The sequence below is a fragment of the Ambystoma mexicanum genome, chromosome 1q (assembly GCF_040938575.1).
Source record: "Ambystoma mexicanum isolate Mex_15411 chromosome 1q, UKY_AmexF1_1, whole genome shotgun sequence".
NCBI classification, from domain to species: Eukaryota; Metazoa; Chordata; class Amphibia; order Caudata; family Ambystomatidae; genus Ambystoma; species Ambystoma mexicanum.
In genome coordinates this window covers 1,260,306,510-1,260,331,713 of record NC_090922.1, presented here as the reverse complement: position 1 = coordinate 1,260,331,713, position 25,204 = coordinate 1,260,306,510, and the positions used below count along the sequence as shown (strand labels likewise).

Below are 25,204 nucleotides of genomic sequence, written 5' to 3'. Positions count from 1 at the left end.
TTAGCGATGAAGGCTACTCCGCCTCCTTTGCTATGCTCTCTATCCTTCCTTAATATTGAGTTGCCATCTGGGATGGCTAAAGATAGTGCTGGGCCAGCTGCCTGATGCAGCCAGGTCTCAGTGATTGCCAGGAAGTGAAGGTCGTTGCTTAAAATTAGGTCTGAAATGTCTAGGGCGTGGGCAATCATGGAGCGGGCATTGATGAGTGCACCTCTAATGATAGGGGGCTTCTCTGAGCTCAGAGTTTCGGGGGTATTGGATGTGGGGAGTGGTGGTGGAGGTATGCTGGAGGGGGGATGTTGTGGAGGGCCAGGCTGGTGGGAACTCCAGTGGGGGTCCTCCGAGGCAGGAACCGAGAGCTGAGTCTTGAGTTTCTCATCTCCACTGGGCAGGGGATCCAGGGAGTGGGAGGGGCTGCAAAGCGGTTGATCCATTCTGTAGGGCTAATGGTACTCTGGGAGCTGTGTATTATAGTTTATGCTGGAGGAGGGCTCTGTGAATGTGCAGGGGTGGTGTATCGATGACACTGGATGTAGCGGGTGAGGGTTGTCTGGAGGGGGGTATGTGTTGAGGATAGAGAGGGCAGTGGCCATGATTAGGGTGAGGAAGACCATAGTCCAGAGGCTAACTCTGGGTTTGCCAGACTGAAGTGTGGCTGTGGTAGTGCAGTGTAGAGTGGTTATGGGCACAATGGGCACAAATCGGGCTTATACCATGCAGTAGGTAGCACTGGGTAGGCACAATCAGGCAGTGCAGTAGGTAGCAATGGGTAGGCACAATCAGGCTAATACGATGCAGTACATAGCAATGGGTAGGCACAATCATGCTAGTTCAATGCAGTAGGTAGCAATGGCTAGGCAATGGGTAGGCACAGTCGGGCAAGTACAATGCAGAAGGTAGGCACAATCAGGCATGTACAATGCAGTAGGTAACAATGGGTAGGCACAATCAGGCTAGCACAATGTAGTAGGGATGGCACAGTCAGACCAGTACAAAGTGATAGGTAGCAATGGGTAGGCAGTGCGTGGGCACAGTTAGATAGGACCCAGTGTGCCAGGTTGTATGGTTACAAGCGCGATAGATTAGTACATTCAGTAGGTATCAGAGAGGAGCACTGGTACGTGGACTGGGAGAGTTTGGTTATGCATTGGCAGGTGGGACATATGCGATATAACAAGTGGGGCATATGCGATATATTGAAGCACAGGCAGGAGTGAAGAGGTGGCATACAATTTTGAAATAACAGATGCAAAGTATCATAGTCTCATGCAGGATCAGCGTGTTAAGTTCATGGCCTAATGGACCACAATGTGGTAAGGGACTGTGTGGTAGTTTTCCTGACTTCGTGCCCGACGGAGATGACTGGGGCCCTGGAATGAGAACTTGAGTGAATTAACTAGCTTCAACCGCAGAGCTTAGTGGGTTGAGGAAGGTGGGCTAAGAGCTTGGCCAGTGAGTTGTACTGGGAGCAAGTAGGTGATGGGGCTTGGCAAGGTTCTGTTATGTTAACAGGTCATGCGAGGAAGCGCTGACATACACCGATTCATGATTAAGGGTAAAGACGAAGCTCACCTGGAATAGAGGAGCTCGGTGACACATGCCGGCACAGTGCGGCAAACAGGAGGCAAACAGGGCCTTATCCTAGGCTTTCTCCATAGGACAGGTCCCGTATGTCATATACATAGTTATATGACCCCCCTATATGATGGATTCACTAGGGGACTATCGCTTTGGGACCATTGGATTGAAAACCTTGACTTGTCATTTGAAATTTAAATTTGATTCTTTTTGTGTTTTGTATGTGATATAAGTGTTTCAAAGGAATTAGTGAGAGTAGGGCTTTGTATTCGCTTGTATTTATATGTGTAAATTCAATAAAACATTTGTTGGATTAACTGTTTAATATTTTTCTGAATTGTTCTACACATTCCGTAGGGAAGCTTTGTTGTTTAAATCCGTTTTACACAGAGCACACAGTGCAGAATAATGGTACTGGTTCGTATTGCAATGAACACCCACATGGCATTGAATACAGTGTGAAAACAAAGTGCATTTCACACTAGAATATCAAGAGATTCTATTTGGCGGGAAACTACCTCCCACTCCCACACACCTGCACTCCTGGAACTTAGCAGAGAAATAATCCTAGAGTGCCTATGTCAAACTACATTTGGAGTGTTTTCATACTCACCTTTGAATACTTCTTTGAAGGCCCAGAGCCAGCAGGGACCCTCAGGTGTTCCCGTGGAATTTCCAGTCAGCTGGCCTTTCCTTTCCCTTTCTCTCTTTTCCAGGAAAGGAGGTTGGCCTCTGGTCAATCTGGTTCATACTCCCTCAGGGACAAGGCCAGATATTTTTTGAAGTTCAGCACTCATCCATTTTGAACACGTATTTCCCTTAATTGGCAGCTTTCAAAACCCTAGCATTTTTCTTCCCAGTATGTTTTTACTTTGATAATGGTAATTTTTCCCACAGTTTGTCATGATGATATCACACATTTTGATTGACAATTAAGCAAGCTAATGGAACGATTGTACCAGAGACTTCCAGATAATACACCCCCCACAACCTTCATAGGTTGATCATATTTTCAATGCATATGAAACGGTGGTGGTTGCCTGCTCTTGTATTTAGAGCACTTCAACATTGAGTTTTTTTGGGAGAGCTAGTGAAAAACGGGCCTTGGACGAAGGAAAGTTAAAAAAAAGCCATGCTTGGCTATCTGGGAAAGGGAAATACATGTAGAGGGGTTTCATTTTGTTTAACACACTTGTCATCCAGTCTTAGTCCCCTGACTCCCCAGCACCAGAGGCCCCATAGTGCAAGGGTCTGCAACTTGCGGCTTTCCAGATGTTATGAACTACATATCCCATGATCCCTCACCAATGACTATGCTGGCTAGGGCTGAAGGGATTTGTAGTCTAACCATCTGGAGAGCCAAAGTTTGTGTACCCCAGCTCTAGAGGTTTAGGCAGGGCAAACCCATGACCACCCCCCTTGTGCATGCATACTCTCACTCTCTCATTTACTGCCTCATGCCTTTTATGTCACTCCCTCTCTGTCTCCCCGGTAATGGTCATTTCCATGCCATTACAAGCTGCCTTTTCATAGCATGGAGGCCGGGGTTTCCCTCCTGCTATGGCAGGGAGGGGCCTTGGAACTCTGTAATGAGGAATAATCTTCTCACAGGTTTTACAAATGTTCTTACCTTCTGTTGCAGGATTTTCCTTTCAATCAGCCATACTCCCCTGGACTCAATCTCTCTATCTTCAGAAAGGACCTGCCTTTTTTCTTGGGCTCAGATCCTAACTCTTCTCCCGACCAGGAAACTCCCCTGGGTTGGGTCACTCAACCCATCTTCTGAAACATAGTAGGCAATTGCTGGAGGTATATCACCATTCCCTGATTTGCTGCAGAACCAGAGTGGACCCAAATAACCATTCACTCGCCAACACCCTGGTGGCTGTAACCAGGCCCCTGCAAGCAGCCTAGCTGCATTGCACCTATACTTGTAGTAACACTAAGAGTGAGTGCGGGTTACACATCACAACATAACGCATCACAAATGGGTTATGCCGCATGAAGCTTTATGTGGTATGTTATGCTATGTCATGTGATATTTGTATAGATCATAACTGCCGTTGTCTTGGCCTGGGAATTTAGTAGCCTGTAATTTGATTATTACTTGGGAAACTGTATGCTACATTGCGGTTAAATAAAATGATAAAATGTCCCCTACGTTGCAGGAAAATAGCATTTGCTTTGTAGAAATGACTCGTTCAGTAACTTTATCTTTAACAATCATTAAGTGTTCTGTGGGGTTTACTTTGTATTTGACTCAATAACTTATTGAGTGCTGGCATGAGAACCACATTTGGAAGGAGTGTGAAAAGTGCATTGAGATGTGACTGTCTAGCCCGAAGCAACTGAGTGCAGTTCTACACTCACCAATTACATAGTAAACAATACATTACTGTTCAGGTAAATAACACAATCAACTGTAAACTACAGTGCTGGAAAATAACAGTTGCTTTAGCAGAGAGACTAGTACTATGACATTTCCATGTATTGCTGTTCTGGGTAGGATGTACTGTTTGTCTATGTCAGTAAAATAGCCATTAGCTAGAGAACTGAGTTAGGTTGTGGTTGTTTGCCAGCTTTGTGGAGATACTGTGCTAAAGGTTGGAGCAAGCAAACTTAGCTAGAGATAAATATACATCCTGACAATACTTATTGCAGTTGTAGGCTTCGTAAATGCATGGGAAACTGTACATTACATTACATTGCAAGCAAATTACAATTGTTTTGCAGAGATGGCTAGCACTGTAACTATCTACGCTAAATAGTGATGTGCATTTAACTATCCAAAAACAACTGACTGCAGTTAGTCACTCTGCCATTAACAGAAATATATGTCATTTAGTGTACATATAACTTCATGATGCTGACAGAGTTATAAATAACAGCAGTACATCACAGTAGGAAGGGAACCACACTTTTTTCTTGGGTGATATATTCTGCTGATACTGATGTCATACATTTGCTTCTCATGCTGGATAAGGACTCTGCTGCTATCCTGGATTTACAGCTGCTCTTCCAAATGTTGGGCACCTCATAGTCTGACTCGTTGGCCAAAGTCTTTCAGACCCTGCTCGGAACCTTTGACAGTCGATTAGGTAAACCATCGCCTGCTAAGGGTGTGCTTGCCAATGTGCAAATGGAGAACATTGCGGCACTTTCTTAGCAAGAGTCCAGCTCCACATACAAACCCTTCTCCAAGCCATGGACTGATGGAGCTAGTGGCATCTCTAATTAAAACTTTCTCTTACGCTCACAGAGCTTTGTTTGTGAGCGATAAACGCATCAGCACCTTCTCCACAGTATGACTTTCTTCACAAAAGCAAGCATGGTCCCCGTTTCATACTTTTTCTATATTCATGCATTGATTGTCTTGAAGGGGTGCCTAGTCTTCCCAGTTTCTCAATGGGGTTTTGTTTCAAAATGGGGTTTCCCTTCACCTGGACCACATGACTCTGGGTATGCTAGCATCATGAAGCCTGGTCTAACAAAAGGGATCCTGCCAACACTTGATTTTTGAACAAGGGTTTCTAAGGCTGGCAAAGAGGTTTGGGCAGTCATGACAGTACTACACAGAAGGCAAGAAATGGAAACTGGTGGATCCACAATTATCCCTTTCTGTGGATTAAAGTCCTGATTCAGAGAAGCGTTTTATACTGGCGCAATCCCATAGGAAAATGCACTGGGAATCAGGACCTAAATTTCACAAGGGTGTGATGTCAGCTCAAACCTACTCGGCTCCTACAATTAAACAGATAACACACTCTTACGGTTTGTCTCTTCCTTCTACATTGGCCACATTAACACAAAACCAGCACTACAATTGTAAACGTTACATGGCACTAATAATAAAGTTTATTTTAATAAAACCTTAATAAAGGTTCATGAGGGGTGTAGCTATTTTCTCGATGAATGATGAATGGTAACCCTGGAAAGTGTTGGCTCCAGTTGAGCCATGGGTTTCAATATTACAAAATCCTAACTAATAGACTAGTTGACATACTTCCCAAGATCATATATAGTGACCAGTCAGGCTTTATAGTGGCGGGTGAGGGGGCAAATGGCAGACAATTTAAGGACATGCCTCTGATATACATTATAATGCTATGAAGGCTTCCTCACCAGATTTCACCAGATGCCAAAAGACACATTTACATATAGTTTAATATTATTCACCAGTGCAACTGATGATTACTTCAACCTTTTAGATGACAAAATGCAAAATACCACTCTGTGTAAGGTCGAAAGGTGATACTGGAGGTATACATGATGCAGGTCCATGCATCAGGAAAACACAATTTTACTTAGTTACAGGTTCCAATTACTTGTATTGTAAAGAACACACCCACCTCTTCCTCACTCACCATAGTTCAGAGTTCAGGCCCCAACTGATAATCACAGAACATTCACACATCACCACATAGCCAACGTTCCCTGAGATGTCATTCACTCACAGACATACACATTCTCACAGCATTGTCGACCAGCAGAACAAAGACATGCATCACACACAAATGCTATCCTATGAGCTTAACTTGGGCAAGACTGACGTCTTGGTCCACACCCTTTCAGTATAATAATTGTTTGGGATGATTTTTCATTTCAATTGAGATGAATAGACACAGATGTCTGTACACAGAACAAAGGCATGTTTTTTATTTTTATTACCAAGAACCTTGAGCTAAATGTGAGCTACAATTAAAATCGGCTCAATTTGGTAGACATGTATTTTTAAGATGAGGGCAAGGTAAACATGTTCAGAAGTCTAGCGAACTAGATCATAACAATGTCAGAGAACAGATCTCTACACCAAAATTGAACCATGGCCTGCCAGATTAATACGGCCTCATCCATTAGGCGTCTGCTTTATGAAAAGAACCCTATTAAACATATTCCTTTGGTTCACTGGATATCTGTTTCAGCTGATGCTTTCTGTTAATATCAAGGCACCAACAAAACATGTAATGTGCAGCATTGAAAATGAAATGCACTTAAAGTAACAAATAATGAAATAGATGACCAGCTCTTATTTTAAGCCCAATGCTCGATTCAAAAACTAAGACTAGTTTTGAATTCAGTGAAGCAGCCCCAAATCACATCCATATAAAAAGGATATATTACAATACATTATTAATACATTCACATATGTTAATGCCTCTGGCATATGCATGAAGCTACAGAAACATGGAGGATGTCTCTGAATTCAGAATTGTCTAGCCATTCTTAATATATATATAGGTCTCATTAATGGCACAGATCCATGTAAGAAATGATAAGGGCAAGACCACTTTTATCACAATTTATGTGCTAAATACGTCTACGTATGACATGATAAAATACTTTGGGCCGCACAAAGCAAAGAGGTGGATTCTAGTTGGTGTAAGTGAAGGGAATCAATCAATCATAGTCTCTGTCCAAATTAAAATTTACCACAACAAGTGATGCTGCATGCATAGAATTTTTTGTGGGGTATTTAAGCTTAAACACAGGGAGCAGGGGAATAGACTGAAAGCAGGAGCTTATCTAATGGAGATGCCTTGATTTTGTCATGTCCCTACCTGTCCTGGACCTTGATAGTACACATCAAAAGGGAGTACAATAACCCTAGTGCATTTGAATACATTTAAATACATGTCCCAAAGATTCATTAAATCCCAAGTAACAATGGAAAGTATTTTGCGAGAAACCTGTTTAGTGTCCTAGGATCCAAACTTGTCCCTGACAATAAGCAATTATAAATTAATTCCCAGAATTGACACAGTAGCAAATTATATATGGGGTTGTGTGCATTTGTACAACATGACTGTCACATTTTTTCAGGGATTGATAAACTTCTTGGTCTGTGTAATACATAGTTTGCATAAAAGAGAATGTAAATAACCTGCATCTTTTCCCCGAAAAATCATTGTGCAGATATAGAAGGATTCTGTCTTAAATTTCACTTCTGATGCTAATTAAAAGGAAGTTATTGACTCCTCTTCTATTTCAATTTTATGATCTCATTCTTGGGTAACCTTTTAATAGGTCACAATATTTTGTTCTCTAAAATACAATCTACTGACCTGAACGCAAGCCTATATAATAAATGTATATACATGTAAACCCTACCAAAGATCTATGCCCAAGCTAGAAACCCATAGTTTCCAACTTTTTAATCAACTCTATGTCAAACCAATTTTTCCCTGATGCCAACATTTGTCAATGGCTTCGGAAAAGACTTAGTGAATTGTGTTGTCAAATGTATTCTCAGTGTGGTTTTGTCTCTTTAAATCTGATAGCATGATCATTTGTATGTGTATATTCTAGAGGATGTTACTCTTGTGTCTAGAATAGTTATTCAGATTTGTTTTTATAACAATGGAGCATGAGTGTATTGTGAATATAAACATTAGCGAGAGAATAGCTGACAGTTTGCATTTCTTTTTTGTAGACAAGTGGCCTGTATTTGCATTAAATAATGTGGGGTTCTTCCCCATCATTTGAAGTTAGGGCACCACCTTTAATTTATTAATTACATTTTTTAATAAAACAGAACATTTAGATTGAATGCAGGCTGTTTCTAGTTCCAGATTTTGGGTTGGGATTGTCACAGTGAGGGAATTAGATCAGGGACATTGCTCAATAAATAAATAAAACATTCCAAATGTTCACATATATATGTGCCATTGATTGAAGTCATTACATTAGCTATCAATGGCAGCTTGTTTAATGGGTTGGGCTCCGATTCATGTTCCTGAAACTACAATGAGGGTACTAAAGAAGGATGTAATGTGCTTGATGTGGATGGATTCAAACCTAGGGTTTCTAGATATGTCCAGGTGGCAGGGATCAGTGGCCGAGTAATTGGTGGAAACTTTGGCCCTATAAGAAATGGAAAACTACCAAGGGGGGCTACAAGGAGCGCCCCTGAGACCTCTAGTCGGTTGCCTAGAATCCGTAGTAGGAGAGCCTTGTGTAAAATAAAAACAGTTCTGAACTCCACCATGACATTTTTGGACTGTCTTGGAAAGATGTAAGGGCTGAGCACTCACCCAGAACCCATCAAACCCACAAATGACAGCCCAAACTTCAACCCACTTTTCTGACAACTATGCCATTGAGACCTTTACCCAACATCACACTGAATTGAGTACAGTGACATATTAACTGACTCTGAACGAAGCCGGGTGACTAAGGAACTGACTCCAAAGAAAAAGTAAATATTTCAGTCAGTGGGTCTGAAGGGGCTGATTGCTCATCTGGTGACATGTTTATGGGCACAGGGCCAGAATCTCAAGAATGTGTTCTCTACTTGACTGCCAGCATGGTGCATGCAACTGTAGAAAACTCCCACTTTCTATGGGTAGGTCGATTCACAGAAGTGAACCTGCATGCACAAATTGTCCTGCATGCATTGATTCACCTCTGTGAAGCAACCCACCCACCAATTGCGAATTCAGGCCTAAATGGGAGGCCTGACACAGATCAAACCACATCCCTAATTCGGTATGCAGTGATATTATCGATAGAAAACAACAAATGGATGTTTAAACAAACTGACAGCATCAAACATAAACTCATTTAAAATGTACATATGGGGTTGTAGTTTTTGGGATGGAGAAAAGTATTAAAAAAAGAAAAGGGGCCTTTGGGGGGGTCCCCCAAAAACATCAACACACATTAAAAAATTAGTTATTTTAGATGTTTTGTGTTAGCTCAAAATTAATTCTTTGTTTCATAATTCCATATAATCACATTTAACCCCCTGATTCACAAAGGGATGCACTTTGATCTCTGCCAAATCTGCGTCTGTTGCACCTGATCCTGGCATTCCATGTCAGAAATTAGGTTCAGGAAAAAGCACATTGCACGCAGGGGTGTGCACAGACTCTTGTCTTCATTTCAGTGCTCTGAACAGACATGTTCATGGTAAACATGAGCATTGCTCCTTTTTCAATTTCTACCTCTGAAAATTGGAAATTGTGACAACGCCAGTACCCTGGCCTGAGTGTGGATGGCAACCCCTCTCACCCTGGGTAGAGAGGACTACCAGGGAGAAATCCAAGGCCAGTCCTACCCTTGGGGTGGACAGTGGCAAGTGAGAGGGCCCCGATTCCTGCCCCCCCTAACCCCTCACTTGCCAACATGCATCTCAGCAGTACATCTGTCTCAAGCCATGCTTCCCATGCTCGTCATTGTTTCTCTGTTTTTATAGATACATCATCTGCTCAAGAATCCAATAAGAAGCATAAGAATGGGAATCATTATCCAACACCCTGCATCATTGACAAGAAAGCTGAAACCTGATCAACAACAACCTGTGCAACAGTATCCAGTGATTAGCATCGGGAGCGAGAAACCACCCTAAATAGAGGAAAGCTGTGTCATGCGTACCTATACTGCAGGGTTCATCGATTGCAGCAGAGCTAAGCCTCAGTGTCCATGTGCAACAGGCAGAAGGACTGTGCAGTTCTACAGAAGAACAGCAGTGAGCATGCGAAACAGCCAGCAAGCACCCTAAACCACTAGGGAATAAGGCGGGAGACCCCCACTCCCTCCCCAATGTAATTCACTAAAGGGGCACCTGGAACTGGTTCCCAGAGCATGATAATGCACTGTTGTCTTCCTGGGCCACCATTGTTGCTCCGCAGCAGACCTGTCTGGAAAAAGTAGTCAGGGCTTAGCCAGCTAGTTGCGAATTTTGTTTTTTTCAACATGCTCTGGGTGGGGAAGATAGGACTAGATTGTCCATGGACAGACAATCAATGCCACAACAGGGAGGGGATATAAAGAGACAACAGGAAGCAGGAAGTGTGGGTTATTTGGGTGAGATCAGAGTTTGAGGAGGTGAATGTCCAAGAGACTAGCAGGAGGGAGCAAGGAGTGGCAACATGTGGGGGTGATTTTTGCCGAAGGTGAGGTATTGGCTACTGAGTGGAAGTGGTACGGTAGGGTAGCAAGTGTAGTTAGGTGAATTTGAAGTAGGGACTAAGTGTGACTTGTAAGATACTGTGTGAAAGGAGGGTGGCTGAGTAGGAGTTGTAGGAACGAGAGAGTAGTAATAGTGCGGAGGAGGAAGTGGTTGTGTAAAGGATGGTGTAGTCCTAGTTTGAGAAAGGAGTAGTAGCACTGTGGAGGAAGAAGTAGTAGTTGGAGGAAGTAGTAGCACTGTGGAAATGGGAGTAGTAGGTGGTGGAAGGAGAGAGAAGCAACATCAAAGGATGGAGGCAAGGCCAAAAAAAGTGAGAGACATCAGAGAGTGAGAAGGTTGGTGGGAGGACTGAGGAGAAGGAAGTAGTTGTGAAAGGGGAGTAGAACAGAGATTAGCAGAGAGAGAGGTGACAGTGGGTGTGGTTGCAGGATTGAATCCATCAGCGTATCTGTAAGGCACCATTCCCAAATCCCTGTAGAAGACAAACAACTGGATAGAGTAGGGACAGTTAGAAAGTCCCTGAGGGAGTCTTAGATAGAAATGGCAAGCTGCCTTTAGGCCTTCACAATTAGTGCAAGGCAGACTTAGACAGTAGGTATATCTTCTGTGTCTACTGATCTGGGGTCATCGCACCTGAATTAGGCAGGAGGCACAAAACAAGACCAGAGAGAGAGGGGTGGCCCTAGGGCCCACAAGACTTTCAGTAAAAATCCTGGGAACAACCTCTGATATTCTTTGATTCTTGTGCCATCTGTGATAAAATGTGCAAAGAAGGTTTGTCGCTTTGTTAGTTCAGTTCCCAAATCACACAAGGTGCAGGATTTTATATGAAGTGAACATACCATCCAGAGATGGAACAAAGCATTAGCTTTTGAAGTCCCACAGAGTTTTCATTCAGATGTTTCCACAGTACAGATCAATCTCAACATAAAGGAAAAATTAACATTTTAAACTTCACGACATGTGAAAAGGATTTGTTTTTCTTTTTTTGTTAAATGCCACTCTCAGAATGTGTACTGTTTCCAAGCCATTATATGTTCACTGCTTCCACAAGTGTTACTGTTTCCAAACCATTATATGTTCACTGCTTCCACAAGTTTTATCGTCTTTTAGATAAAACAGCTATTCCCAACAAACATTCCAGGAATACGGTTCTTTCGGCCAATGAATTTTAAAATGTTCCTTTCTTTTAACTTCGTTTTGAGGAATATCTGAACTGTGGCTTTCTTTTACTAATCATTTCACTCTGCAACATCGGAGGTAGATGTCTGTTGGATTTTGAAAGCTAATTCATTGTATTTTCAGGTTAGTCAAATACAAATGATCACAACTTGATTCTTGTGTGACAAAATGTAATCACTGCATTTGCGGAGTCAAGACATTTAAGGTGTGAAATGGGACTGGCTGCAGTCAGTGCCTTCTCATTCATGCAAGCTCCTTTCATAAATCAAAGACTTGCCAGGAGAGAATTTCCTTCAGCAGTCTGATCTCAGAACTCTGAATTGGGCTTCCAGAGAAATCTGAATTACTTATAATGTCTGGGTCCCGTGAAGGTTTGTTGAGGATGCTGATTGGAACAAAGTTTGTAATAAAGTATGCAAAATGATAACCCGTTGTTTAACTGTTGCCTAACTTTGGGGTGCATTCCGAGTTAGTTGGAGCTCTTGGTTGGAGGGTTCTCCTCCACTTTGCTGACATAAACTGGAGGAATTGCCAAGGGGTAAAATGACGACCCATAATATTGATAACTCAAAATCCTCCATGGAGTCCTGTGGATTACAGAAATGAGGTCTAACAACACTGTTACCCCACTTGTAATCTGCTGGTGAATCCACCAGATCCAGATAGCAGTAATAGGATCCGTTTGACTGTATTTCCGTGGAAAATAGGCACAGGCTGTTTGGCTTGACTGATAATGCTGGAAGGGGTGTGGGTCGATTTGTGGGTGAGCATACCCATATCAACATTGGGGAATTATTAATGTAAGGAGAAGTCCAGCTCCCATCGTTGCCTGGATCAATCTCGCTGTTCCTTGTATACACATTAAGGAGTTTGTTGGGTTTCCCGGCTGCTTTTCGTGGCCAGACACGCCGAGGTTCACTGAATGTGAGGGTTCCATAAATGCTGGGGCTCAATATGGGATTCAGCCACAGCGGAAGTATTTTATTATGTAAGGGTTACCACTACAATCGGGGCGAAAACAAGGACTTTGGATCAATGTAGTGTTTCCTGCTATACATACAGGCCGACACAGCCAGGGCTTAAGACTTAGAGCAATATGCTGGAAACATAGAGAATGACATTAGAATGTTGATGCCATGTTGGGAGGGGGATGGGGGGAGGAAGGGAATACATTATGGACTACAAGGAAAGGTTGAGCGGCACCATGTGGGTCTTGGACACTGCCCTAAATGTACTGTTCATTGAATTTTTGGTTGTAAGGGAGGCATTGAAGAAGGATTGTGATGTTGTGTTGTATGCGTTCCCTAATATTGCTTGTGTGCAGCTGTCACTGAAGCTATTTTAGGAGTTGATCTGAGAGCTACTTGTATGCGAATGCTGTAAACGTGCCTCCTTTCGCCATAGGTCCTTCTGTACGCTGGTGTGCAAATGGACGTATTCGTCAGATAGAGGCTGGGATGACAGCTTTTGGACAGCGATCGGACTGGAAGAGTTCGTGACTGACAATTACAGAAAAATAGGTATGTTGATCTTTCCTGGGGCACAGTTAAAAAAGGGAATTTCAGTGCAGTTACTTCTGAAGCTGAGGTTCATTTAGTTACGCTGTTTATCGTATTTACTTATATATCCATCAATGAGATGTAATTAAGAAACAGCATCCAGCAAATATACCAGCAAAACATTAAAAATATGAAATCAGGGGATGTATCTGTGCCTCTTCCTTTGCTGCGAATGTCTTTGCCTTCATGTCTTGCAGCTGTTATCGCAACCTTTCTCCACCATGCAGCTGGGAAGTGTATTGTGCTCAATCCTCGGGACATATCACTTACCATCACAATAGCAGTCAGGTTGTTGCCATGTTACATTAATACCAAAGCAGGAATGTGATCGAATACCCTATCACGTTGATCCCTGCTACCTTGGAGGGATCGTGTGTTCTCAGATGTGAAATGCATATTCTGTGGTTCTCTTGCATTTCAAGCATTGCTTTGATTAAAATATTGTATTTCTTTGAAATGTATCCCACTTGAAAGCATACCGAGTTGTTTGCTTTTAGACAACCCTGGTGGGATATCCATCCATGTAATCAGATGCTGTTTACAAAAGCCCGTGTAAGATGGGGGCACAATGAAATGTGAAAAAATAATACAATTTTTATGTAGCAAATCGGTTGTAGAGATCACAGTTCCTGCTATGGGCTGCACCTTAGGCAAAGTGAGCAAGCGTAGGGGAAAGTGGTATGACTGTGCACATAATGGAGGGAGCCAATGAGCACCAATCACCTTTCTGCAGGCATCACTAAGCACTAGGAAGAAAACTACATGCATGCAATCCTGTCCATTCTTAGCATGCTCCAACGCTCTACACTAGTGTGCCCCAAAGCGTGGGCGTATTCTGCAATGCAATGTCACTGGTTCACGTGGTGCCCTTATGATTTATTTTTACTTTTTATTTCGTTATATACTGGAGGAGCAATGTTCTTCTGATGTAAAAAGAATGTACAATAGATAAGAGATCAGATTTGATGCAAGCGGTGAGCTTCTTACAATGGGGTTAGTTTGACGGACATTCTGACTATGTTGTGGAGGGGAGTAAATGGAACAGTCAGCAGGAACAATACATAAGTGGACATATATATATTAAGGACGATAAACTTCAAAAAATGTTAAGTGCAAGTAGGTGGTACAGCCAGCTGTGCTCAGGATATGACCAGATGGATGAAGTGCTGGAGTAGAGACAGAGGAAGTGAGGGACAGAGACAGGGTAGAGGCGAGGGAACAATAGATGAGAGGTAGGTTAAGAAGGTAACTCAGAGGCAAGGAGGTAGGCTTTTAGTTTGGTTTTGAACAAATCAGGGGAAGAGAATTCCATGCAAGTGAAGCAAGAAGAGAGAAAGAGTGGAAGCGAGAGGATGCAAAGGGAGGCTGAGGAGCCACAAGGGTAGTTGAGGAGGCAGAGAGGAGATTACATGAAGGCTTGTAGAGTTGAATAGAGGAGGATAGATACAGTGGTACCTTACCATGGAGAGATTTGTGAACCAGGAGAAGAAATTTAAATCTGGCCCTGTATTATTACTTTGTCAGCCATCCAGCCTGCTGATGGTACGAGGAAGTAGATGTGAAGTGAGGGAATTCAAAGAGAGCCCTTGTAGTGAAGTTAATGGTCTTGACGAAAGGACAGAAACCATAGTTGGAGAGACTAAAGAGAGTGCAGGCACAGTAGTCCAGTTTATAGAAGACAAGAGTGGTTAAGAGATGCTTGCTGGTGATGAACAGAAAGAGGTGCCTGATTTTCCTAATATTTAGGAGGTTGAGTCGAGCTGCTGTTCCAGTTTTGGAGACAAAAGTAGAGAAGGGTCATAGATGATGCTGAGGTTTCTAGGTGAAGAAGAGTAGGGGAGAGTGTCTGGTGGGAACTGGCTAGGCGGACGAAGAGATGAGAGATCATTCAGTAGGGAAGAAGAGCGCCTCTGATTTGGTAGAGTTTAACATCAGAGAGTGTGAAGCCATCCAATATTTAATGGCAGGCAGACAGTTGGAACTGTTGATACAGAGATCAGAGGAGAGTTTAGGAAAAGAGAAGTTGATTTGGGTGTTGTCCGCAAAGAATTGGTACAAGAACCCAAAGGAGGAGATTAGTGCCCCAAGAGCAGAGGTGTAGGGTGTAAAGAGGAGCCCCCTCAAGACAGAGTCTTGTGGAATACCAACAGTTATAGAAGTGAGTTAAGAGGTGTTGTTGTTCCAGGAGACAGAGAATTGGCGAGGTGCAAGGTAGGATTCAATCCAGACAAGAGCTTGATCACAAAACCCAAGAAGAAAGAGAGATCAGAGTGATTGACAAAGGCAGCAGACAGATCAGGGATAATTAGGATAGAGGATAGGTTGGAGTGCTTAGCAGATGCAATGAAGTTGGACACATTCATGAGAGCAGCTTCTATGGAGTGACAGGAGCGGAAACCTCTCTGTAGGGAGTCTTGAAAGTTGTGGCTGTCTAGCAAATTGGTAAAACGGTTGAACACAACCATATCAAGTGCTTGAGAATAGTGTGGAAGGAGAGACACAGGGCAAAAGTTAGCCAGTAGGTTCCGGTCACTCCTTGCTTTTTTTTAGGAATGGGGTTTGACCGTAGCTGTTTTGAAAATAGAGGGAAAGCAAGTGGAGTCGAAGGACAGGTTGAAGAGTACAAGTTATATCTAAGGAATTGAACGTATTTGTATTCGTATTTATTATGTTTATATAGCGCTTTAATCCAAAACGCTGTACATTTTAACAACTGGATACATATAACATTATAACAGTAGAAGCAATTTACAATTATGAATCAAACCAACAAAACAGTAAGTACAGCAATTAAACTGAGTGGGAAGAGGGAGAGTAGAGCAGTTAAAGTGAGGGGGAAGAGGATGGGGTGAGGAGGGGACGGAGGAGGGAAACTGAAGGGGGTATAAGGGCGGGAATGGGGTGCGTGGGGGGAAGGGGAGGGAGAGGATCATGGGGAAAAGACAAAGGAAGGAGGGGGAGCAAGAAGCGGGGTGGGTTTCATGGCCGGCGATGGAGAAGAAGAGATTTTAGGGAAGTGGATTTCTTTGAAATTTCATGGCTTGTGTTAGTAACCTGTGTAACCTTGTAACATCCTCTCTCCATTGTTTTACCATACAATTTATACCCACAATACCGTATCCCCAATGATGTTGCATACTCTAGAGTCCTGGAATGTACACTCATAGCGCATTATAGTCTGCAGTGCCTTAGATTGGATTCCAGAGGCCCAGAGTGAACCCTGGATTTCGTTAGGACACTCGAGCCATATGCAGTGATAGCTGCAGGCTACCACACAAAAAATGCATAGCTTGAGACATGGACAAAGGCAAGGAAAGGTAACCGACATGAAACAACCACACTGCTTTTACCTATCCGCCAGGTCCTCTTAAACCAGGCAAGGGATAACCTGATAGCATTTTTTGGGAAAAACAGGATATGAGTGATGCAAAGAATGTCAACCCCTTCATCCAGTATACGCGTGAGCCCAGGAAACTAAAGGCCAAATTAAATCACTCCATCTCGCTTACATGGGAGCCCTCTTCCCTGGTCGGCCAGGTGAGGATTTGCTGAAATGCGTATAGCCCAACTGAGTAAAGTCACACACGTTAAGGGTCGATGAAACGAGAAGAAAATCCCTGGTTTGCCACATGGAACAACGTCACTCTTGCATTATGTATTATGCGGTCGCAGTACTGTTGAAAGGGCTCACTTTTTATCCACCATAACGGTTCTTACATAGTTTTAATACTTTACCATCATGGGTGATCTGAGCGGAGCCCACTGTTTACTGATGGCTGAGGTTTTCTTTGCTTTCAATAAATGAAATGAAATGAATGTAAACAGTTTAACGTGACACCCCAAAACCACTGCAGGTCAAAGTCTATTTATACTGCATTAGTTTGATAATTGTGGACACTTGGCTAGGTGCCAACTGTGGACAGGCCCCCGCAACAGGTTTAACTTTGCACTTTATTACATAAACATAGAATCTATCAAGGGAGTAGCGTGGGTTGGTCTCTCAGTAAGCTAACATTAGTATTGGTCACCACCAGCCTTGTATAGGAATATTTTGTTTGCTCATCCAAGGACATCCACCCTGAAGAATTTGTCGGGTATCGCATTCTCACTAACCGGTTCACCAGTCTTCTATTAACCTTACAGTAGATACAACGCATGCCACACACTGCAGCGGAATGACTGCTAGCCTTCTATACCCACCCACATGAACTCCAGCTTAACAGTGCTGGGCTCTGCATGATTCTACTCCACTTTCTCCAGTCCAAACACACAGCCCTCTGCTTCCTCTAACCCTTCTGCACTAATCAGGCAGATGTCAGTGGTAGCAGGTCTGTTTTTATACTTTTGTAACCAGAACATTCAGGCTGTATATTGCTTGTAACGGGCATTATAGCCATTATGTCCTCTGTGAGTGATGTGCACTCCCCCATTGGCCAGTGTTCAGCCCATACGAGCCAGCATGGCTTTGAAATTCTGTTTGCCCCAGAAAGAGGCCACTTAGAGGGAAGCTGCGTCATTCTCCCAGTGCTGCTGTGCTGCCGGCAGGCCTCTCAGCACAACACTCCTGTGATGAGAGGGAGCACCATGACGAGAGCTGCGCCACCGGAGCAGCGACACAGCTGTAAGTGCGGCACTCCAGTTATGAGAGGTAGCGCAGCATTGAGAGCCCTGCTGCCATTGCTGATATAGCTTGTCATCAGATTCCTAAGGTGCTTAGCAGTCCTCTTCTGCGTGCGCTAATTAAGCACCCATATATTGATACTGCCTTGAAGAATCTTCCAGACTGAAGCCAGTGTTGGCACAAATGTTCAAAATATTATATCGAACATTTTTGCAATCATTACAGAAAAATATACAAATCAAAGGAATTAAATATAACCCATTTACTTAATATCCCAGAACCATTTGTTTTCTACTTGTAGGTCCCAACAGTGGGCAGGCCCATGAAGCAGGTTCAGCTTAGTACTTTATCATATAAACAAAGAATCTATCAAGGTCGGTCTAACACGATTGTAAGCTAATACTATTATTGGACACCACTAGTCTTGTATAGGAATTATTTGTTAGCTGCTGGCCCTATTATTATTTTTATTGATCTGTACCAGTCTACTATTTTTTATTTGTGATCACTAGCATCATTAGTATTGACACTACCAGCCCTGTAATGCAATTTCTGATTACCACCCCCTTCTTGGGCAAACTCTTGGAGAAGTTGGTCATCTCCCAACTAATCCATCATACAGAACTGTTGGTTGTCTCCACAACCACCAGTCTGGCTTCAGAGTGCATTTTTACCAATTTTAGTCTCACTTTGTCCCCGCAAAATGCAGATGGTAAGTTGTGGTATGGTATTTATGGGGGTGTGGGTGAGGGGCAGAGGTAGTGAGGGGGAAGTGCAGGAGGTCTCCCCCCCTGCATGTTGCAGTTAAAAAAGTGGAAAGGTCAGTAATAATATTTAGCCAAAGTTTGGATCGGCAAACATATTCAGCAACCATTCATTGAACCTCAAATACAACTGTATCGCTCAACTTTTGCAAATCAGGCAACTGTGGAACTCTTCAATCCACTGTATGTGTTGTTTTCTGCTTCTTTTCAAAGTACCACGCTCTTAGACAAATAAAGGCAGAATACAAATACGAAAGCTCTACTTTCAAATTATTGAGTTTTTTTCCAAGCTTACCCCTTGTATTCCACCCCTATTTTTATGGTTTAAATAAATCTTTCACTGTTTCAGTGATAAAATATATTTTTTTAAAACATTAGCGATTACATTGATCCATAAGTCACATTCATCTAATTCAATTCCATATAAAATGAAGTCTACACTGCTTTGAAGGAGACTCAATTATATAATATTTGTGACACACCTGCCTATGACACCATTCCTTATATTGTGTGCCAGAAGAAACGATGGGTATTAAAATAATTGTGGCAGGAATCATGGTTATAAAGGTTTATGTGCCATCAGAATATCATATATATATATATATATATATATATATATATATATATATATATATAATTCTGTGCATTGGAATCTGAACATGTGCAAAGACATCCTTACCCTGAGATACTGGCTATAATCCACTGGTAATGGAAGTATTATCTGTGCGGGGTCAGAAATGGGAGATGGACACAGAGGTAAAGTATTCTAAAAGTTTGCCATTTATTCAAAGTAAGAGAGTTCTACTAAATGCCTCACTTTCCTTAACCTAACAGAGGAATCCCTGCCTAGCAAACTAAAACTAAAGAAAATTGACATTGTGTCCAAAATCCTTCTGGCCCTCACATTAATAAACACAATCAAATTATACAAAGGAATTATGGCTGTCTTCTGTTTCAACAAAAATACAGTTTTGCAATTCAATCTTAAATGTGTCTTGAAAGCATTGCTTGTGTCCAGGGCTGTATTCCCTTCCCCTGGACCAATCCAGGAATACTCAAATTAGGATTCTGTACCAACAAAGTTATATTCAGAAGAAGAGAAAAGTATTTTCCAACCACATAGTCTTTCTTGAAGAAATAACAAATGTCCTTCAAACAACACAATGGGCCTCATTACAAGTTTGCCAGTCCAGAAACAAGGGTGCCGGTAAGCTCACTGCCACCTTTGTTTCTGAACTGGAACACTGTGTTTGCCTGCCATGGCTGCTGCGCCCGCCAGGTCTGACCCTGCCGGGAGCAGTGACCACGGTAGGCAGACTCTTCACAGAAGCGATAGCAATATTAACAACGGTGGCGGCGATTCCGAGTCCCCACTCCCATAGAGTCCTATGGGACTTACATTTTACTGGCGCCTGACTCCCCGGGCCTCCTGACTTGTAATCTCCAGTTGGCACCAGGAAGACATGCGTCGGTAAAATTTCACGACTCTGGCAGCAACCCGTCGGAGGTACCGGCTGGGTTACCGCCTGACTCTTAACGAGGCCCATTAATGTCTTTCACAATTTCCCTTATCAAGGATGCTTGACTTTCTTCCAGCACATGAGTTCCAAAACCTAAATACACATAATCTGTTATCATAGACACTTCTTGTCACAATAACATTCTTTTGTCAGGATAGCAAACAACAACTTGCTTCATTGATGCTATGATTTGTCACCATTAAACAAAGCATGTAAGTTCTGAGATTCTTTCCACAAACTTTTCTGCCACCAGATTATCAAATACCAATTCTTTCCTGGTCCACTCGCCTGCCAGGACTAACTACTAAGGTCCCAATCCTGGTGTACTTGCCTGTAAGGAAGAAAACTCCTATCACTAACTTCCAACTTGTTGGTTTAATTCTAGTAGTCTACACACCAGTTTTTTGGCATAGTTTCACAGTTTCCTGTCTGCTGGTAATGTGAGATACAAGCTTCCCCAGAACTATATATCTTAGAAAGCAACGTATGCCTTGGTTGTGATATTAGAAGCTTCTCATAACCTCTTGGCTGTTAGTAATTCTGGACAAGAACATTTCCCATGGTCTGTCTTGATTTACTAGATCTGTAATATCTTGGTGAAAGACAATGATGGCTAGAAATATCCCCCACTGGTGCTTTGCCCAATGTCTCTTGGTAGCCTATTGGCTGTAGGCAACAGTTGTTACAACCTTTCGCTTCTTGATGTCTACACAAAGTCTGATAACATTCTTTTGGCTGTAGGTAACTCTGGTTGCCACCTTTCTCTTTTTGATAATTGTCCTTTTAATAACAGCCTTTAGGCTGTGGGCAATACTGGTTCCAACCTTTCCTCTCTGGGATCTTCCCCAAAGACTTTCTTCTTTGCAACTTATTTTTGTTTATTCTCATTAAGTGATATGCATTCAATCTATTCTGCTTTGATTCATTAAATATTCAGAATTCAATACCATTAAGTGACAGCTTTATCTCACGGAGCACCCCATTGTCAGTATTCCCTTGCTGAACGCTCACCGGCTCTTCATGGCAGGTCTTGTGGTGGTCTGTCGGATGTCTCTGGGTCCCTTCTCCTGCTTTGGCAAGCCTCAGGCAAACAACACAGTGGTCTCCGGGAGCAATAGAAGCTCCTGTTGATCTCCTGCGGTTTCTCCTGTCTGCTTCACGTTGCTTCAGTAATGCGTTTTCCTCGCACCTGGGCTTCTCTGTAGTACACTGCCCTGTGCTGCACATACTCTGTAGTTCTTTGGATTTTCACCAATTGGCGTGACCTCTGCTGGCGGGCTTCTCTCCTTGATGGCACCTGCACTGGGGACAGCTGGAGCTTTCTTTCTGCGCCTACCGCACAGATCCGAACTGCTTCAACTTCACCATAACACAGCGACGACTCCCCCAGCTGTTTCCTAGCCAGGGATTTGAATATGCCGCTCAGATGCTCTAATTGACAATGACTAGACCGCACTTTTGAATATTCACACTTCTGAGTTCCCACAGCCTCTGAGCTCCTCTTCTTCATCCCAGTAAATTTGGCATAATGGGAATTGGAGTTCTTAAGAGAAAGATTAATATTGAGTTGTTCCACTTTACAATAAGCTATTGTCAATTAATTACATGGATATGGGGAGTTAAATACATCTCTTCTGTATCCCCACATGAGTTTCCTTCCCCATGATCCTCCCTCGTTAAACCACTCCCTGGGTCAGGATCAGGAAGCGGCTATGAGAGACAAGGCCCACACCGGGTTTCCAGTGATGATATTACTCGAGTCATCACATATATCCAGATGGCCTTTGGACTCCGATTAAGTGATTGCTGTTACAGCCATGTTATTCTCACATCAATCTCCTGAGGCTGTTTCAGTCAGTATATATTATTCATTTTAAAGTTAGGGCTAGTATTTTGAAAAAGGAAATGAGTACCAAACCTAGGGTGCATTATGCACTAAGAGATTCAAGCATGCAACCCTTTAATACATATTTATTTGTCAAATATAGAAATATCTGTGATCTTTCTTATGTTTCCAAAATGCTCTTTGATTTTACTCAAAGCAAGCTAAAACCATCAATGGTGTTATTTCTCACCTTGCCCTTTTCCATGGAGGTAGTTTAAGAGTAAAATAGGACTAATACCGGTGGCAAGGATCAAGATTAAAGAAGATAGCATAAGAGTGGCAGCCATAAAAGCGAGAGAAGGGGTCAGCAGCAGCAAGGCCTAAGGACACAGAGGCGAAGAACAGACGGGTAGGCAGAGTGGAATAGGAAGAAACCAGAGGTTCCTCCTTGATTTTATTTTCCCCCAACAAATTCATTGACTGCCTCTTTTCTCCCTGAGTAGATAGTGCTGGAAAATGCATTTTTAATAAGGATCCTCTGTAGTACACACAATAAGAGATGCCAACATGCTCCTCTGGGCGTTATAGCTCTCTACTAGATGTGGGCATAACCGCACGCCTTGGCAGGTAATAGAAATGTGACGCATTAACCTCGTATTATGTGGGCAATGTAAGCAGAGTCAGACGATGACATGTATCTGCATGGTTAGAATCCGTTTCTGGCAAGACATAGGCCCTCATTCGAAAGTCAGCAGTAGTGGTCAACCTGTTGGTATTAGCAAAATACCAGTGGAATTACCATATGCCAAATTCCTGGTTTGCAGCAATAGCTCTGGTTAATGTCCTGTGCTGGATTTTCAGCAAGGCCTGCTTGTTCTTACCTCCCTGCAGACGGAACCTGCAAGTAAATCCCAGATGGTGGCCCAAGCAGTATTTACTGCTTCCTCTTTGGGCCACATTGTGAGAGTAGGACCATACCTTCTACCGCGTGCATTAACTGCTTCATGAAAACCTAGGGGTTGTTTGCATTTAGCAGCTTATATTAATGCTGTAAATGCATTTATATCTATTTTTAGATGTAAAAAACTTAAAATGGCACCAAATAATATACCTTTTTACTTCACAGAAGAGAAGGTGTTTCCCTTCAATACAGTAAAAGCAATGTATACTGGCACGTGGAAAGAGAGTGTAAATATATTGACCCTTTTCTGCATTAAAAAGTACTGCAGTGATATGAACTACTAACGGTCATTATTCATTTTCAATTTCACATTGAAGGTGGGAATGGGTAGAGCAAAAGTTTAGAAAATACACTTTAAGTTCCCCACTGAAGAAGGTTTTATTGCTGGAATAGCAGTGTTGGTATTCCAGAAATACCACCTCTGACAGTGGTAACCTCTGTATTCAGAGGAGTTGCAGAAATACCACTGGCTGAGGTGGTATTTGCCACTGGTGGTTCAGCCAAATAATATCTGCCCAAGTTATAATGAGGACCTCCATGAAGGTGTCTCCTTTTTATCTTTGTGCAAAAGAATAGTATTCTGACTGCCTGAAAGAATGAGCACATTGCATTCATAAGCTCTCTAATATGTATTGTAATGCTATGGATAAAAAAAAAGAAATACGGATCACATTTCAAATTTGCCTCTAATTAGTAGGCGATTATAGTTATATTAGTGCAGTATTCCTGCACTTTGTGCTTTCAGATGTAGCGCATTAAGCAATATCATTTACAATGATTCTGATGCATGGTACTATGGGTGCCAACTTTAGATTTTCACTACAAGGGCAACAAATACCCCCTGTCATGCAAAGATCAGAAAGTGACAGAGCCTGAACCCCCACCCCCAGACCCCTTTATGGCCCCCCACTACTACCCCTGAGAGGGTTTGTCGATGTTCTCCCCCAAGAAATATTTTTATATAATGAATCTGAATGTGCCTTTTCCAGCACATTTCTTCATGAGAAATTAGAAAAAAGCATAGTAAATACTTGTAGTTCTGAACTCCTGAAATATCAGCAACAGTCTCTCACTCTGCTGAGCTACCTTTCTTCGTACCATGCGACTCACCAATAATTTTTAAATAAACACTGAGGATAGATCCCCTCAAACTGGTAAATATCATTGCACTACCAACGGAGCAGTTCCTGGTAAACACTTAAAAGTACATTGTATTTCATCTCCCACAACAAATGGTTCAAACATCAACATTCCTAATGGCCCACAGTTGTTTTTTCACTATTGGGTTCCTGGAGAATGCCTCCCTTCTCCAGGTGTCAGGCTCTCAGAGGTTTTCCTCACAGAAATCCAGGGGGAGTGATTCCCTGCCCCTGCACTCTCCTTTCACTAGGCTTTATGATTTAACAATGCCAGGAGAATGACTCCCTTAGCCTGACCTTTCTTGGCTTTGTTCTCACACTTCCTTAGTTTCACAGTTCACCATGCCAGGGGGAATTTCTCCCTTCCCCTTGCCTTTCACAGGCTGTGTAACACAGTTCACAATGCAAAGGGGAATGTTTCCCTTTGATGTGGGTCCCAGACCTGTATCACAGTTCATTTAGTTATTCGTTTTGGCAGACCTGGTCCACTGACCTGTCAGGTAGTGACACAGAGATGATGACTACTGATGCTCTCCTTCTTAAGGTTTGGGTCCCAGACCCTGCTCTCTTCTTTGTATTTCACACCTGATGGACCTGGTTTAGTATCTTGCCAGGTATTATTATTTAAAGTGTTCCTCTATGTTATATGTGGGTCTCAGACCCTTGGTTTAAGGTTTCTCTTGCTCCCTTCCCTGACCCTGACAGCCCATGCACCTTCTGGGTCTCTGTCATACCTCATTTGGCAGTCGCAACCATTTCTGTTGTCTTTGTTTCCTTTTCTCTCTCTCCTATGGCTTCCGCTGTATTTGCGGCAACTCAGCAGCGTTTTTTTCATGGCGGGCTCTGTTTCTCTGCAAGACTGTGCTGTCCGGGGGCTTCCTGCGTTAGGACTCCCGTGTTCCCAGCTCTCCAGTTGGCCTGCATGCAGCAGACTGGGTAGGGACGCCTCGGCTCCTCTCCTTGCGAACCAGACAGCAACCTCTCCTACTCTCCGCGCTGGATGTCCTCCCAGCTTGCGGTTCCTCCTGGGAGGGTCTACCGCACGGTCATTGCTTCCTTGGTATTTATTCAGAATGGGCAATGACATCTAGACCGCTCATTCAGGTACCAATGGGGATTTGTTATGGCTCTGCACTGCCTCCTC

At 42.8% G+C, this 25,204-nt stretch overlaps 1 protein-coding gene across 2 annotated transcripts in view; it reads left to right on the top strand.

Annotated features, from left to right (window-relative positions):
- FGGY (FGGY carbohydrate kinase domain containing) overlaps positions 1 to 25,204 on the top strand; it is a 2,730,916-nt gene that overhangs the window by 1,094,193 nt on the left and 1,611,519 nt on the right. For both annotated transcript variants that reach the window (XM_069642074.1, XM_069642075.1), the window contains exon 6: positions 13,076 to 13,191. In XM_069642074.1, the coding sequence (XP_069498175.1) occupies positions 13,076 to 13,191 (116 nt within the window). The remainder of the gene's footprint in view (positions 1 to 13,075; positions 13,192 to 25,204) is intronic.